Source organism: Phalacrocorax carbo, chromosome 9 (genome assembly GCF_963921805.1).
Source record: "Phalacrocorax carbo chromosome 9, bPhaCar2.1, whole genome shotgun sequence".
Lineage (NCBI taxonomy): Eukaryota > Metazoa > Chordata > Aves > Suliformes > Phalacrocoracidae > Phalacrocorax > Phalacrocorax carbo.
In genome coordinates, this window is record NC_087521.1 from 21,745,623 (window position 1) to 21,763,550 (window position 17,928).

At 37.6% G+C, this 17,928-nt stretch overlaps 2 protein-coding genes across 5 annotated transcripts in view; one reads left to right on the forward strand and one right to left on the reverse strand.

The window, feature by feature from the left end:
• PPP4R4 (protein phosphatase 4 regulatory subunit 4) overlaps positions 1-4,479 on the forward strand; it is a 73,265-nt gene extending 68,786 nt beyond the window's left edge. For all 3 annotated transcript variants that reach the window (XM_064460671.1, XM_064460670.1, XM_064460673.1), the window contains one exon: positions 3,372-4,479. In XM_064460671.1, coding sequence (XP_064316741.1) covers positions 3,372-3,396 — 25 coding nt within the window. In that variant the 3' untranslated portion in view covers positions 3,397-4,479. The remainder of the gene's footprint in view (positions 1-3,371) is intronic.
• On the reverse strand, positions 985-17,702 carry SERPINA10 (serpin family A member 10). 2 transcript variants are annotated; one of them, XM_064460675.1, is made up of 6 exons: positions 17,550-17,702; positions 12,066-12,803; positions 10,316-10,589; positions 9,443-9,590; positions 6,428-6,625; positions 985-3,488 (listed from the first exon to the last, which is right to left on the reverse strand). In XM_064460675.1, the coding sequence occupies exons 2-5, from the start codon at positions 12,772-12,774 to the stop codon at positions 6,434-6,436; spliced, it is 1,323 nt and encodes a 440-aa protein (XP_064316745.1). In that variant the 5' UTR covers positions 12,775-12,803; positions 17,550-17,702; the 3' UTR covers positions 985-3,488; positions 6,428-6,433. The 2 variants fall into 2 exon arrangements, with proteins under 2 accessions (XP_064316745.1, XP_064316744.1); XM_064460674.1 differs by having other exon boundaries at positions 12,066-12,806; positions 17,550-17,690.
• Positions 17,703-17,928: the final 226 nt, after the last annotated feature.

The following is a 17,928-nucleotide window of genomic DNA, read 5'->3' on the forward strand; positions in this document are numbered from 1 at the left end:
ATTACATACAGTGCTACACACTTTGAAAATCAGGTGTGCTCAAAAAACCATGTGGTTTCACCCTAATCACTATATACCTCTGGTCTCTCTCTTTAAAACCAGAAAAATAGTTCAAATGTTGTAAATTTTTTTTAGCGACCATTGTAGAAATTCCAATTACTCATCCATCTCACAAGGATTTGGGGAAAATAAGTGGATTAATTTTTACAAAGCAGTTAGATGCAAAGAGTAGTTAGACGTATTTTTTACATCACGTAAAAGTTTTCCAAATTTTAAAGTTTTTTCTTTCTGTCACTTCAAATAAAACTGATATCTTTTGTTTGAATACAAAGGGACAGAAAAAGACCCACACAGCAGTTTGCACCTTTGTCTTCAGGCAGGAAAGCAGAATGTAAGAGGCTCAGCTTCAAGTCTCAATGTACCATTCCCAAGTGAATACCTTAGCAGCGGACTATTTGAAAGTAGGTGTCTGATCAAACACAATCATCTGGATGCTCTGTCTCGTTCAGAAAATCCCTAAACTGCATCGTGTCAAAGCCAAGAGGATATACTAGGGGAAGAAAAACATTTTTGGAGAAAGAAGAGCAGGCTTAGGATGACCTACATTTGGCTCTGAATAAAGTTTTAATATTCTGTGCTCTTATTGGAAAACATGTCTTTCAAGTTGGTATAATATCTGCTGCACTAAAGATTAAATTTCTCTGTTGTAATCTAGCCTAATACTTAATTGTTTTCATAAAAAAAAAAAAAAAAAACCAACCCAAAAAACAAACAACAGAGCAGCTCTATAAGGACATATTAAAAGATACAGACACAGGAATGGTTGGTGGTAAATGTGTTCATCCACATAACCTTGTTGACCACAGCTATGTTTAGGTGTACTCCTTTCATCTTTCTTTTGTTCATAAAATCAGTCCTGATGGTAAATATACATATAGTAAAATACAAAAAAAAGTCAGTTCCAAGAAAACATTATTTTCTGACTTGAGTGACAGAAAAATTTAATATCCAACTATATAAGCAATTGACAGAAATGACACTTACTGAGAGAAGAATTTTAAAATTGTACAATGAGAGTTGCCATCTATGCCCTCATTAAGGCAGGAAACTTGTGAGAAAATAAAACTTGAGTATATATTTAGACTATATCATCATGTAAATTTATGTATGCGCTGGTTAAACATTGCACTGACCATCTTAATTCTGGCAAGTCCTAGCTTTTAGTTTATTGGCTCTGCAAGATGAGTAAGGTAGCTTCTAATATGTTTCCTTTTCTAAGGAATTATGTGCGTTCGTGAAGAATGGAAGATTGGGCAGTAATATGGTGTTTAATAGTTAAAATATAAACAGATGTAATTAATGATTCTCAGTTCAAAGTGATGTATATTTGGACAAAATATTTTATTGCTTAAGTGCAATCTTTTCTGTAAAACTACTGAATATTGGCAGATGTTCACTTTGGACAGCATAGTGCAGTTTGCAGAGACGAAGACTTTCTGATTTCATATATTCATGTTGTTTTCAACTTTTCAAAACCCAAAGTCACTTTGGTGCAGAACTGAGGTCTTTACTTACCATACTCATTAGCTCAAATATTTTGTTTCTCCCATTTCAGAGCTACTTATGGCAATTAAAATAGTCCCTCTTAAAAATAATGTAGATTCAAGAAAAAGAAAGTCTCCATAAATCCTGATCCAGTGCTCACAAGCAGGTGACAAGAAAATGACCATTAGTTTTGGTGTCATTTGCTAGACCTTAGGTAATACCTAGACAATAGAAAATGCAAGAATTATGCTGAAGATGCACCTTTATAATTTAATGTTGGAATTGCAAGACAATACCTGATTTTAAGGACTTTATGGAATAGGGAAGAATCACAGAAAGCGCTGGTTGAGTATTTCAGTCAATTTGCAGAGCAAATGTGCTTTTCTGATTTTCTGTTGAAGAGTTGCCAGTTAGATCATGAATCATCCTAGTGCAGAAATTGACGTGATTCATAAATACTACATTCCATCAAGTAGTCTGATCTTGTATTGTTATGCTATGTAGCTTTATTACCTTCTTTTAAATGTTTTAATTTTTATGAGATTAAGATTTTGTTTTTTAGGATGAGAATTACTGTTTTGCCTGAGTTTACTGTAGTATGACTGATTTCAATATGCAATTGGTTAAAACTGTTTTCCACAACTTAATAGATTCACCAATAAAAATATCCAGCTTTATAAACAGCATGTAAGAATTTTGCATTTTGCCTATAGACATACAGATAACGCCTGATTTTAGTTCACTTTCAATTAAAACCTAGTTCAAGAATGAGGGGTACAGGTCTTCCATCCTGTAAGAAGTGGGAGTAGATTTATTGTTGCATAGAAATAAATTTCTTAATAATAAATTGATATCAGTGTTTTATAAGATGTCCACAACTGACGTTTAAGACATCCACATTGGTGTGTGACCATGTTGTATCAATTATATACATAAGTATCTTAGTGTATTTCAGCCAGTCATATAATTGCTTAGGAAGTTGAGCATAAGATGAAGTAGCTCTGCCACTGATCCACTACACCGTGAGTGGTTACTCACAGCTTCTGACCGTGTTTTCCTTCTGCCATTTAAGCTGGTGAGAGTTCTGAGGCCCAGTGGGACTGGCATGTGATTTAGGTACTAATTCTAAGATGAAGCTATTAGGTATCCTAACACTGGTGTATTATCATGAAAGATTCCATCAGCAATTTTTGAAGGGTGAAACAGAGTATCTTGCTTTGTTTGTAAATGATACTGTGAAATATTGATGCAAATACTTCCTGAGTTCTAAAAGCTAAGCCCTGTTGTTCCAAAGATCTCTGACCATTACAAACTGTTGTTAACTGACATAAAACAACTCTGTGAAGCTGAAGAACAGTGTATTTAATGATTAAAGTATTAAGGCCCTGAAAAGTGCAGAAATTGCCCAAGTGACATGATCAACAGAAGACCTAGAAATAGCACTGTAAAGAGCTCTAAGCTCCTTTCTCTTCCCTGACTCCACTTGCCCCAGATTTTATCATGGGTTAAGGTGGAGATCTCTGGCATTGTTTGTAGCCGTAAGTAGACTGCTTGTGCTGCCTTAACCATCTCACTTAGAGGGATCTCTACAGCATCTTCTGAAGCAGCTCTCCATCTTACTGGAGAAATACACCCTTCTTTTGAAGAATGCCCTCAGAATGTGTCCATTTGGCTTTTTCAGTGGGTGCAGCAGAGCAGCTAGTAGTTTTTAAAGTACAGCAGCTAAGAGTTGTATTAAAATATTGCACGCATTTGCAGTTTATCCTGTTATGTTATTTAATAATATAGCAACAACATATTATGTGTGTTTCTTCTTTTGTATGAAGAAAAAACAGAAAATCCAACTCTTAGATCGTCTGACAGAAAAAGAATGGAACCAGAGACTGGTGGAAGCAACGTTCTGGTGCGATAAGGTGGGAGCAGCAGATGGAAATCTCTAATGCCTGGAATGAATAAAACGCATCTTTCAATGTTAAAACTTTTTATCTTCTAAATAAAATCCCAAGCTGTAAAGTATGTTCTGATAAGTAATGTAATGGTTGCAGAATTCAAACGTTGTAGTGAAATGTTATGAAATATAATTTCAGCTATGTGCTCTTAACTGCTGCGGCTAAAGAGAGGATTTTGTTTTCATCAGTTACGCCTTTGTAGTTCCAATTCTTGGATTTAGAATGCACATATCCATTATTTAATTGGCTTATTTACAATTTTAGCAACTCTTAGCAGCCATGTTTTATTCAAGGAAAAGAAGGAGTTGTTATGAATGTGAAAAAGTAATCCCACATTTTAAAGAACCTTCAAACATAATTTAAAGACCAAAGTCCAGAACCATTGATCAGCCTGTACAAAACATAAATTTCAGTAGCATAGTGCTGTGGATTTGGAGGGAATGTTTTTACAAGTACTAAGTAAAGTTCATAAAAATTCTGTGTAAGTTTCAAAGCAATCTAAAAGCAGATGCCTCCAGATGATATATAAAAAAGTCTTATTTCATAAATTTTGTTGTATAAATACTTGTTTTAATTTTTAGTATTTCAGACTGTATTTTCACTTTAATAATTTATAATGATGAATCTAGTTTTTAATCAGCTGCTATTGCAAGCTATCATGCTTCAGTGCTGTCATCTGCATTTGTTTGTATTAATGCTAATATTTCTATCAAAATTTGTCTGTGGAAAAAGATGCAATTCTATTTTAAAAAGGTCTATTTATGCCAATACTTGAGAAAGAGCCTATGAAGCTATTGTCAGCTTCTCTATTTCAAAATGGAAGCAGCATAAATATATTGATATCCGAAGTATGTATTTTTTAAAATTTGTTGGTGTATGATAAAGATGATCTGATCTGTGAATGCATATGCGTGTGTGGTTACTTTTTATAATGTAAAAATATGAATGATGATTTACTCAAAATAAAACCTAGGACAATGCTGTACATGCATGTTCTTGAAAAAATTTCTCAGGGCATCTTTTATAATTAAAATAAATAAAAGCATCTACCTATAGAAGGTATTTATTTTAAATAGTAATAATGCTGGATCTATGCTGTCTTGTGTGCAGTACAAAACGTGTCTTTGGAGTTAGCAGTGTTTTACTGACTGAATTCTTAAGCTTCTTACACTGCAGTTGGATTTAGGTGTATTCTCTGTCTTTAGTCACAGACATTGTTTGGATTCTGTGGAAACATTCAAGTTTTCAGTTTGTTCTGCAGCCTGGTGTAGAATCTTGTAAATTACAGATCTCTTTAAAATCTTCTTTAAGTATTTTGATGTTTAACCTGCAATATTGATGTGGATATACAAGTGACCTATGCTGGCTCCTCCCACGTTCTGCTTTTGTCTCATTAATGAAAGCAGATACACCCAAGTCCCCAGGGACAACTAACTCAATGTGCCAGCTACAGCTGCTCACCCATGAGCCACAGGAGGCTGCTCAATCTGTTCTCAGTCTGACTTCTGCCAGGGACCAAACTCAGATCAGCAGTACCCAGCTGCAGGACAGGACTCAAAACTGTTTGACCCTCAGATGCCTTTACTGGAGCAATGCAGAACAGCCAGTAAGTTCAGAAACTTGAATCCAAGCTATTTATCCCCTTAATAAGCATGTAATGAGTTCTGTGTACAGTCTGTCATTTGTTTCTTCTTGGCTGTCATTTGTCATTTTTAACTGATTAACTTATTTAATGCTGATAACATGCTCCACTCAGTAAGCCTACAATGTATTGAATTCTTGCTATGTAATCTTTAAATGCTCTGTTTAGACATTTTTTGGTCTGCACATCTTCCTTGTACAGTACTCCTGCTGCCTTTTGTATACTTTCATCAGTCCTTCACTCTACAGACCTCCATCCCAGCAATCTTTTTTGGGGCTCCTTACTCCTAGGTTACTTCTGTTGGACAGCACCAACACTTTTGAACCCTTCATAGCATTGTTTTTACCTGCAACTCAGAATAACAGCTGGAGGTCAAGTGTACAGTGGTAATTGAGTGGCTCTCTAAAGCAACATTACTCCTATTAATCATTCAGAGGTTGGAAGGAGTGATTCTCTTTATTTCTGGGTAGATTCATACTGCAGCGTGGGGTTAGGTTAGATGCATCTTCGTAGTCTAGTCAGATACCACAGCCTGCCTGCTAAATTCCTTTGTGAGTGGCTTACACCAGTGTCTGGGTTGCTGTGGGAAGACATCTAATCGTGAGGTGATTTTTAGAGGCGTTTACTAGCTTTGTCCTGTAACGTATCTTTGTATCTTCTCTTGCAGATGCATCCATATATGTGTGTTTACTAATAGACACCTTTGAAGCTTCTATGCCAAATGACTTTGACAACTCTTCTGCCCCCTTTCGGGCAGCTATTTTGTGAAGGCTGTATAAGCAAGTAGAGTAATGCTTAGATCTGTTATATATAGCTAGATGTAGCTTTTTGCATTGTTTAAAACTTTATTTATAGGACTCTGCCACTAATTAAAATTTACTAAATGTTAAAGATTTTGGTGGTCTGTTGAAATTGCTGCATTACTTGAATATGGTGAATTTTATTATTTAGGTCATGGAAATATTTTTCTCAAACATTTTTCTGAAACATTTTGGCAGAATTCTGCTAACACTGAGGTCAGTAGGCTCCTAAGTCTCATTGCGACTGAAGATAACATTGAGGAATATCAACCTCCAGTGTTTGGGAACAAGCTTCCTGAATATTTTGGCATATGAATCTTTGGTTTTCACTATCACTTGGGCATTAATATAATATTAATAGGATGACATACTGCTAGCTGGAGAGACAAAACAAGTTTTCACATTTTCATACTTCACTGTCTTTTTACTCTAATGTAAGGTAATAGAATAGAAATAAAGCCGCTTACATACCCCAGAATAGAAACTGTTACCTTTATTCACATTTCTGTTGGATCAACCACCCTGCCAATAAACAGTAGTGTTTTAAAAGTTTCTTCAAAAATCATAAAAAGGAATGGTCGGTCCACCTTGATGACAGGAGGCACTGTGAATGCAATTATTTCTGACCCACTAGCTGCTGTGGCCTCAGTTCCTTCTTCATCCACTTCAATTACTGCCTTTTGGACAACCTGAAATGCAGTGTAGAAATAAAATATGTGACAGAAATAAATATTAACATGAAGAATGTTTTTCAAAGTGCAAGGCATTCAGTTGAAATAGGCTTCTATTAAGCTTTGGAATTAGTCGGTCTGTGCAACTCTGTCTGTTAGACTGGTAGACCTATATGCTGTCTACTTCAGCAGCAGAGAACTTGGTACAGCCACCATGACCACAATACTTACAGAGTGGGTACTAGTTCAGGTGTCATTGTGCTTTTCCATGTTTCTGAATATAGGCCTCACTTAGAGATTTTGTTGCAGCTGGTAGCATGAAGCAACCGTTGCATTTGTGTAGTGCTCCTCTTTGACACCTGACTGTACAAGGGAGGGTTTCTCAAAAGTGGGAGGTGTGTTTTCATCAGACACAAACACTGACTGGCTGGTTATGTCATTCACAGCTGATTTTATGAGAGCTTAGGCAAATGCACCAACCGTGCCTTTTTTTTTTTTTTTTTTTCTGTATATTTCTAATTTGTACATTTGGTAGCACAGAGTAAATACGTACAGCAATGAGGCACAATCCTGGATTGGTCTGAAGACCTTCCCTTCCCACTGAAATTGCAGCCTGGAAAGATCTGATTCTTTTCCCTTTTTGTCCTTTCAGTCTGCATGTACGTCTGAGTACTTCCCTGTATTTGGGTCTGTATTGGTGAACTGCCTAGTCAGCTAGTATGTTCCCAACTCCCAGACTCCTTATTCTAGGAATGACTTATGTGAAGACAGTTGAAGGACTTCACCAGTGCTGAGCTCTCTGATAAACATTCTTAAATGATGAAGCTGGCTGTCATGATTCACAGGGGCAGGATGCTCCTCTGGCACTTTGTAGCTGATGAACATGTTGCTTCTAATATCAGTTAGCAGCTACTATTCAAGTGTGATTTTTTCATAACAATAGAGTTAACAGCTGAGAAACAGCATGGAATAGTTATATGATCAAAAGGAAGGAGGAAAAGTGCTGCAGATTGCCATTGTGTTTCCCAAAAGTGAAATAGTTTATACCAAACTGAAAATCACTGCAAATTTATCCATTAAATATTTATTCTTTGGATGTTCCGTTTTCCCAGAAAGGTTATTTTAAGTCAACACAATTTTGAAAAACTGTAGTTCAGGGCCTAGAGTTTTTGAAACTTGTATAGAAATGTTTATCATACCACCTATTAACAGTTTTGGCAAATCACAAAGGCTTCTGTAAAGAGGTGGTGTGGGAGACTTGTAACAGCAGCACCAGTAGATTAGAAGGATGCTTTCTGATAGGTACCAACACTTGGAGGGAGGGTGCAAAGACGACGGAGCCAGGCTCTTTTCAGTGGTACCCAGTGACAGGGTAAGAGGCAGTGAGCACAAACCAAATCATTAGAGGTTCCCTCTGAACATCAGGAAACATTGAAACATTTTTTCACTGCGAGGCTGACGAAGCCACTGGCACAGGTTGCCGAGAGAGGTGGGGCCTCCCTCAAAAGCCGTCTGGACGTGGTACTCAGCAACCAGCTCTAGGTGGCCCTGCTTGAGCAGCGCAGTTGGACCAGATGACCTCCAGAGGTCCCTTCAGACTTCAAACATTCTGTGATTCTGTGAAGTCTCTCCCAGAGTTATGGTCCTGGGTTATCAATGCTATACAGCCCTATACAACCACAAGCATTGCATTATATAAATTCCTTACACAGGTTTATAAAGCTATGTTTTTAAATCCTGTGCCAAATCAATCTGACTTGAGTCTTGTTTTCCTCAACTGTTTATAAATCCAGCTTGTTGCAAAAATTTTGTTACTTTTATTCTAACGTATTAATGCACTTAGCATTAATTGCATTTCATCTTCTTCCAGACACTCCAGTTCTTGAGGTCACCAGTTTCTCTATGTGGTATCTCTTTTACTTTCTTTCTTTGACCATGCCTCTTAATTTTCTACTGTCAGCAAATTGTCTTTTGTACAGACTAGCTGTTTCTTCCTAATGGGATATCTCTGGTCACACAGACCTGTTCCTTCTTGATGTTGCTGTGTCAAGTCCCTTCTCTTCTGTTCTTTTCTGCCTCTCATTCTGCTCTGTTTTCTTATCAGTCTTCTGAAATTCATCTTTGCTCTCCCTTAAATAGTGGTACTGAGTTATCTTCTCCTCCTTTTTTGGTGGGGCTGTGTTCCTCTCTTCTTGGCCATTCACCACCCTTGCCTTTGCCTGTTTCAATGTTCATCTTTAAAAGTTTTGGTGTATGAAATGGAACATTGGAATGGCTTGGAATACAACTGTCTTGTGCCAATGCTTTGCTGTGAGATTCTGTTTTTTCTCTGCCAAGGTTTGCAGAAGGAAAGGCAGGACTGCTTTGACTTCTTTCTCACTGTTAAGTTTTTGAGATTTCTTTATTTGAACTTCCTAAAGTTCTTTATTTGTTAAGAACAACGTTTGTTCCTGGGCTGTGTGTGAAGGATTCCCTCTTTTGGTTTTTTTCCTTCCTCTAGCTTCTGCCATTTGACTGTCATTTACAACGTCTTTCTTGTTCACAGATTTTGTTTAATTGTACTCTTTCCTGCTGACTATATTCTTCTTGAGGCAGAGCTTTCCTCCTGTGGCAGGTTAGCTTTGGAAACTGTTGAGCACACATGAAATGTAACTTCGCCTTCTACACACCTCATACTTGAAGTGGGGGCCACACTGATTAGGGTGTGCAGATTGCATATACCTGGCAGATGAGGACCTTTCCTATTAGTGTCCCTATAAGTGTGTATGACATAGTATGGCTGGGCCATTTATATACTATTATAATTGAAATAGCAAATAATTTTCCAAGGCTTACCTGTGAAACTGCTACGTATCCTTGATCTGTGAGATGACTAAGATCTGCCATACGTGTAAAGAGATTTTTAATTCCAAGAGCATGAAGCAATTTCTTCATTTTGTATTTTTGTTCTAGTTTGAATTTTGGAAATGAAATATCCACTTTTCTGTTTGAAAAAAAAAAAAAGTTCAATGCAAACTTGGACAACATAGTAGGTCACTACTGCTGAAGTGCATGCTGCTCAGGAATTAAGCTTTACACAGGAAAAAAGGCAAAAGCTAAAGAGTCTCTGCTGGAATTTAGGTTGGCAAAATATAATCTCTGACCTTCTGATTGCCAAGATGCTAGAAATCGATTCCTTCTGTGTATAAAGTACTTCCACCAGCACTTACAGTGCTCTGATACCAGGGTGACACACTAATTTATTGACCAGTGAAAAGACTTGTCACTTCAGGAAGAAATTTGGGTTTACATTTTCATATTCAAATTTATCTGTTACTCTGGGTTTCCACTGGTAGGAAGGGTTTCATAAATATACTGCATATCTAGATTTATTGTGCACTTTGCCTGGCAGTGCTAAATTTAAATTTAAGGAGAGAGAAGGGAAGGCCTAAGGAAGAATATGGAAAAACTTGATTGATTATGCCCTCAGAGAGACAGATATCTCTAAATGAGATGAGCCACAGACTTGTCACCTCACAGGAGAAGCTTTCACATGCCACTTGGGCAGTGGTTAGGCCATTAAAAGATCTCCACTCAGTAGATACCTAGTGCCAGGGAGACAGCAGCATGTGAAAAGGGTTAGGAAGACCAGCTAATCTTTGTTGTGCTTTGTTGCTTTGCTGCAATAGACATAAAAGACATTAAGGCCAATGAGTGTCAAAGCAATACCTGGTTTTCATGTTTCCAAGCCAGGATTCCACAAGCTCTGTAGTCAAATGGTCTTCAAGTGAAATATAATCTCCCTCCTTTTCTGGGATGGCAATCAGCATGTGGGCTTTCCCTTTGTAGGGTAGGTTTATCACAGTGCATCTTAAGTTCTCATCAAAAGTTGAATTCACTTTATCTGACTTGAACATCATGGGTACCTGTACACTTCTGTATTTGTTTATGTGGAAAGTCTCAATTTCTGTGAATTTGGAATTAAATGGGTAGACCCACTTGCCTGAGAACAGAAAGAAATTAAATAATTATGTTCATTCAGACTTGTTCAGAAAAATATTCTAAAACACAGAAAATATTCTACACTTCTTTTTTTCTAGTTGAAGTGGATGTCAGTTGTGTCTGGGGTAAGTGGATGACAATTGCAGTATATTTAGTGTATGTGCTTTACATTTTTTACAGCAGGAAAAGGAAATAAACACAAAATAACTCCTTCATTTGCAGGGAAAGAAGGAAAATCTTTTCCTAAGGTTGATTAGTGCCAGTCAAGTACAGAAATGATATCTTTTTAGTTTATTGAATGCCATATGAGCATCTGTCTTTTATTAACATGTCACCTTCTCTGAAATTCTGTACCAGCTGTTCAACAGCCTGTTTTTAAATTAATTATACAGTCTTTTGGATGGGGATTCATCATTGCACTTACTTGTAAGGGGTGCTGGAATGTGACCTCTTCTATAGTAATGATTCTGATCTCTATCATTGCTTTAAACATAGCCGCAGCCATTTGTCTCTTTTTTCTGATTTTCTGCCAGGGAAAGTAACCTTGGCACTTTTGTAAATACGAAAGATTAAACTTAGTCTGTAGGCAGGCTATATGGCTGAGGGGTAATTTTCTTTGTTCTCATGTGTGCATTTATTTTAGTGGAATTTCCATGGTTGGCATCTGCTGAGTGCTTTGGACTGGGATAGTGGCTGTGACTGTGGGTTCTCTGCATAGCATTCCCCTCACCCCCTTGTACCTCTAGCTCTTTATCTTTGCCTTTTCCCTAACTGCGTGCCTCTGACTTCTATACGGCTATTTCAGAGTAAAGGGTGGGCTGTGGCTCCCTGTCATTGCCAGGGCCTCTTTTTGGAGTCCCTTATATATCTTCTAAGCCAACAGTCAGAAAGACCCCAAAAGCAGGAAAAGGAGCATAAGGTATCTGGCAGTAGAGAACCTCACCACGGAAGTCTCTGCCCATCACAGCGGTTTCTTTCCCCTACCCTGTGAGGTAATGTTACAGGGTACTTTGTCACTTTGGTTCCTTTGGGGAAAAAGATCCTTGAATGATTAGAAATAGAAAATTATTTCTGTTTTAATGATTTTGTGTACTATGTAAAATCAGACAATGCTTTTATGGCCAGTGTCCAGCATTCAAGAGACTGTCATGATTAAGGCTTTTTCATTTTAATTGGTGAGTGAAAATTAAACATTCTTTTTAGTCATCAAGAGGGATCATGTGGAGATGGATTGAGATAGTTTGATGCAGGGCTTTTTGTTCTGTTTGAGACTCTTATATGAAAGAAAGCATAGAAGAATTGTGGTTTCCTAACATGAAAAATCATTTCCTATTAAATAAACCTAATAGAAGAAAGTAAATCTAGATAGAGATTAGAGAAAACAGGACACCTGAGTTCATTTAAACTCCCCCTAATGTAGCTGAAGTCCTGATTCTTTTAATAAATAATAATTTTGCAAAATAAGAACAACAGTTACCTTTAAAGACAGTGTAGTCGACAAATAGCAGTTTATTATGACGGTCAAGATCTTCAAAAAACTCAGGTATTTTTCCTTTGGTGCTTTTGTTAATATTTTGATTTATGACAAATTTTGCGTGTGTAAAGTTTTGAAAGTCCACTCTCAGGAATTCCATATCAAAGTACTGCTTAGATAAGTTGAGGAAAGACTCCTTGAGTGTAAAGTCCTTTTGGATAAAAGAAAGAGTACCTTGCACAAGGAGAAGTTCTTCATTCATTGTGATGTTATCTTTCAGTTGTTTAAACAAGGCTGGTAAATGATGGCGTTCCACTCTGTCCTTCAAAGCCTGAAAGTTTAAACCTTTTACTATTTGTCTGTGTGTTTCCCCTTTTGCTGCCAGCATAAATGCAGTCATGAGAGCTGATACGGAAAGGGGAGAGATGATTACATTGTTATCGTGTGTCATTGCAATTTTTCTGTAGAGGTTAAATCCAAAATTTGCAGTCTTTTCAGTGAAGTTGTAAAGAGTGAACTCTTCGAGACCTTGCTCTTCAAAAGACTTAGAGATATTTTTATGATGATGCCGCTCTTCAGAAGTATTGACATTTTTATTTCTGTCCAAGAAATTATTCTCTTTTTCCTCCTTGGGAATTTTAGGTTTGATGCCAGCCTTGCTGATTTCAACACATATTTCACTTAAGAGAAGTAGGTAAATTCCTGTTTTCATGTTGACATTCAGTAATGAGCTCTCTTTTCCTACTAAAAAAGAATGAAAAAAAAAAAAGGCAACACAATGACATTTTAGTTTGTTCTTTTATTCAGAATGCAAAAGGTCATAGATGTAGTGAGGTGGTCTTTCTGTTTCTTCAGTGTATATGCCCTAAACCTAAGATCTGGTTCCTATCTGAAAGGTCAAATTTAAATCAGCGAAAGAGATAAGTTTCCAACATTGTTAAGTGAACCCAGAAGAAATATCATGATCTTCTGATATTGGTGGTTCATGTCAGAAGTATTTCACTGATTTTCCCTTGCTGAGTTGAAATTCCTTTACAAAATCAAGCCCAGTTTTCAAGTACAATATGCAGCTCAAAGATGAAAAATCAGCTTCTTGGACCTGTGCCACAGCTTTTGCTCCCATGAAATTGATGTCATCTATAAGCACAAGAATTCTAGGCAGCATGTGGTGGAGATGACATTTTCCTTGGAGAGCTCTGACACAGACTAATCCCAGAAAATTTGGATGGCGAGCTACTGAAAACCGAGAGACCTTTAAGTCCTTTTCTGCACTGCACTGGCACTGGCAGGTGGATTGTGTTCTCCATAGCACACATCTTAGTCATGGTTGCCATTCCTATTGGATCCATCTTTTCCTGGATAACGGTAGTGGCCTGACAGTTACCATCCCTTCTGTAGAAATGTTGACCCTTAATATTTGTTACCTTATGTGTTTAATATTAGTGGCATGCTGTATCAACAAGATTCAACTCCTTAGGGAAAAAAACACTTGAGAAACACAAAAAGTATCTGACTTTCTAGTATGGTAAATGCCAACCCAGAAAACAATCTGGTTTTGAGAGTTAGAGAACATTATATTAAAAATTGTCTTTTGAATACACTTAAATACCTGTATGTTACTTACATAAAACAAACTACAGCCACTAGGTCTAACTAATTTTTGTTCCAGAAATTGTAACTTCCAAGAACCGTGAAGAAAAATATTTATTTATGTAAATATTTTTGAAATATTTCAGGTATAACTGAGAGAATGCTGGAGTTCTGCAATGCAAATTACTTTTACAAACTTTGAAAAACAGTTTTGCCATGTGATTTATGCCTTGTTTTCCCAGAGAACTTTTTTAGAATGATATATTTACCTGGTTATGTAGGGAAAAAAAAATCAGACAAAACCAGTCTGTGTTTAAGAGACTGACATAAGCCAAACTCATCAGAATAAATCTGGATTAACTCCACTGACATATAGATTGCACAAAGCAGGTCTAAGGCAAGGCAGAATCTGTGCCTATGGGTTTTTACCCATTCATTCATCTAAACAAGTAAAAAACAGAGTTTTGAAAAAGGTAGTCATAGCATACAGGGAACTACAAAGTAATGACACCTAGTCAAGGTGAGCTATTTTCACATATGTGAAGGAAAACAAAGATCCTAAAGTTAATGTGGGACCACTAGCTCTTTGTCAAGCAAATATTCCTTCAGGGATGCTGACTGTTACTGAAAGGTTGTTGTGCTCAAAGACACCCATAGTTAAGTGCTTTTGTACTCTATCTTGCTCTTTGGTTCACTTACAGAAAAGTTCATTTGGGAAAAAAATGAGACCCAGAGCAGATTTTAATGGTATCTGTAATCATACCTCTTGCCTGGTCAGCTCTTCCCTTGATACATTTTTTGTAGATTGTTGGAGAGCTGGGCTTCATGTACTCTCATGGCAAGTGTAAAAACCTTTCTATCCAGTTCATTTATAGTATCGATAAAACATCTGGAGCTTGGTACAGAAGCAATAGGTGAAGCATTTCTACAAATGTGAAGGAGTGTACCAATGTGACCTTGGAGAGTCAGGAATGATTTAGACATAGGAAATTTTTGCCAGTGAACCCGATCAACACTGCACTGCCAAAAGCAACCTTAGAAAGAAAGTCAAAGTTCTGTGAAAACCTAGATAAATATTGTTAAGACATATCAGGTTTTGTATGCAACATACACAGCAGTGGTCAAGGAAACGTTATGGCTACTGTGTTTGAATCCCTAGGGATAACAACCTAATATATGGCTGCATTGGGAGGGCCAGCCTCTAGCAAGAGAACAAGGTTGAAGTTCTAACCTCAGTATCTGTACAGTGCAAGATGTTGCAGCTGCTGGTGTGCTTCCATCGAGACCCCGGTGTGTCCTGGTGTTTCTAGTAAGTTGATGTGAAATTTCTATGTTACTGCTTATGCTTACCAAGGCCTGAAGAGATTATGGGGCCCAGGACTGAAAATACAATGTCATTGGGAGGAATGCTTGCCTTTCATCATTTCATGTCACTTTTCATCCTTTTGCTATAGGTTGTTTATTACTCCATTCAGATCATTCTGATCACATGCCATAGGATTCCCTGTTCTTTTATACTTCACTGTCCAGCAGATGCTGAAGCAGGTTTGTCAGTGCCATCTCCTTCCTCAAAATACCATGTTTCAGTGTCAAATAGCACAAGGATGAAACAGTTGTTCTGTGCTTAAAAAATACAGTTTTTTACACAAGTTGTGATTTCTGAGCAAACTTAATACAGGGTCTCTCATCTGTCCAACAAAATGTTTGGAGAGAACCAGACACATCTTACAGAAGGCCTCAGGCAAACTTTAGCATCAGGCATTGCTTGTGTAAATTTGCACATGCAAACACACTTTTCAAGCATAAAATGTGAATATCCTTATCATTCATCTTTCTATCAAAGCAATATATGAATTCCTCTCCCATACAGCAGTGTTGAATTGCACCTTATGGAAAAATCTTGAATGGCCCTAATCTTTGGAAACACATTTTTCCTATTGTAAATTAAACAGGATGTTCAAGATCACCAAGCCTGCATAGAATCCTTTTGTATAGCAGTGGCATGCAAATAGATAAATGAGATGAAAGGGTGGATTATGTGGCCCATCATTAAAAGTAGTAAGTGATTCAACAGTCTACAAAATACATGCAACTATTTACGGCTTTTAAGTTAAGGATCCATAACAGCAAATTTCGGTCATTGTATAATTTGTGATTTGGTGTATGGGAAAGCTGGTGTTATTTGATTGCCGTTTATTCAGAGCTCAGCTGAATTTCACAGTTGTGTGATTCATGCTGTGGGAGTTAGTCCTGAAAAGGTACGTTGATGTGAGTACTGAGACATTTGGGTGCCAAGTCACAGGGTGCTTTTGGCAGTCAGGTGGTGTGCTATTTTCTTTTGAGATAATGGGTCACGTTCTGTACTTGGTGCAACACATATGGGCTGTAACGAGTTAATCGGGATGCAGTGAAATCCCTGAATGTTATGCCTCCTCTTGAGTGCATGGCAGCCAGGGAACAGAGTAAGATATGTAATGTACTGGGGTTGTGAATATTTTATCTTTATTTTTCTTTCCCATTAACTCTTGCTTTATTTTCAGTGAGATTCCCAGTGTCTGGATTCTGCAGGACTGGAATAGGGAAGGAGAGAACATGACTTCAGTGGCCACCTTGCTGGCCAAATGGTGCATAAGACTTCTGCAGGGTTGGGATACTTACTGTCCCCTGATGGACTGCAGCAGTACTGTTAGGAGCTACTACAGCAAATGCAAGGCATTTCTGCTGCTTATGTAGTGACCCACTTCTGTGGGAAGTAACACAGGCAGCTAGGTACTGTTCCTACCACAATGCTATGCCTGCCCTGGCATCAAAGAAGGAGGTCCTTTCGCCTGGGAGTCATCCCTACTTAAAAGAGGTATCCTTGGACACTGCAGAGTCAGCCTTAGCATAGAGACAGGGACTGGAAAATTTTGCTTTTGATCGTATTCAGTCACAGAGAAAGGGCTTTCTGCAACAGCAGCAGTCCCTCTAAAAGAGCATCAAGCCTAACTGCTCACTAGATATTGCCCAGCATCAGCTCTTCCCTGTCTTTTCTGGGGATAGTGCGATTCCAGTGCAATGTCTGACAGTTGCATTTGGCAGATGTCACTGTTGTGTCTCTCTCTGAGAGGTCTGGGACAGTACTTGGCTTGGAAGGGCCACCAGATCCCTGCTGGGAGATGTGAAGGGACTGAATGGGGAGAGCGGTGAGCCGCCTTCCTAACGCAAATGGGTTTCAGACTGAAAGGACGGGGCAGACGCAGAGCCCCTCTCTACAGGAACATCCCAGACCATTCAGCACTCAAGAAGAGAGTCCTGCACCCTCAGGTGTACACAAATGCTACCGATTTGGGTGTAATGAGTATGACAGGAGTAAGAACCTCACAATTGCACTAAGCATTTACTGCAAAATTGAGATTGCAACAATTTAAAGTAAACATTACAGCAGCTTTGTTGTGCAACTTTAGTAACAGAAATACAGCATGTCCTCCAGGACTAGACAGTTCTGGCTACAATAAAGTAATACTTTTACACATTATAGGCTTGTAGTTTTAGACCTGAGTGAAGCTTATTGCTAATTTTAGAGAACCCACTTTCTGCATAGACAGTTCATTAATAAACATATAATTGGTAAAGCAAAGTTAACATTATTTTCATTTTAAGAAATACTTTTTTCTACTAGTGTCAGATATCAAAGAAAGAAGTTTCTTGCTCAAATGCATTTTTCTTCTGAAGGCTTTAGAGCAAGAGGAAAATCAAATATAATCAAAATAAGATTTAGAACCATTTAAAACATCACATTTAGAGAATAGTTGATATAGTTAAATATATATAATATATATGTGATAAATATATATATAATATATATAAAAATGTAATCCTTTACAACCTAAATGCTTCATATAAATCTTGTCTTACCTATTAGGTAGGTCCTCTGTTACTTTTCTCAATCAACTAGATTTAAAAACAAGGTGAAGATGTCTGTCCCATATAGAAGCTTTTCAACAAATATTTGCTCTTCCAAAGAGTGATAATCTGGGTTTGTCTGTTATAAATTAACTGCTTTATAAACACTGAGTATTGTATTTCCCATAAATGGCATAATGAGGGAGGGTTATATTCCAGTAAATAAGCTATATTTTTAATGAGAAACAAGAGAACAGTAAACTCTTTGCATTCAGCCCTTCGGCACTCCCACAGGATTTGGCCCCACACATCCAATCAACCATGAGAATTATTTTACAGGCAGAGTCTGACTACTCAGTGGTGGAAGCAGTATCCAATCCTGCTCAAAATA

What these genes read in the sequence shown, in the direction of transcription:
- SERPINA10 (XM_064460675.1), bottom strand. Translation starts at nt 12,774, where the DNA reads ATGAAAACAGGAATTTACCTACTTCTCTTAAGTGAAATATGTGTTGAA. An exon ending in CGACTACACTGTCTTTAAAG is followed by an intron (nt 10,590 to 12,065) that starts GTAACTGTTGTT and finishes TTCTGTTCTCAG; the next exon opens with GCAAGTGGGTCTACCCATTT. An exon ending in GATACGTAGCAGTTTCACAG is followed by an intron (nt 6,626 to 9,442) that starts GTAAGCCTTGGA and finishes ACTGCATTTCAG; the next exon opens with GTTGTCCAAAAGGCAGTAAT.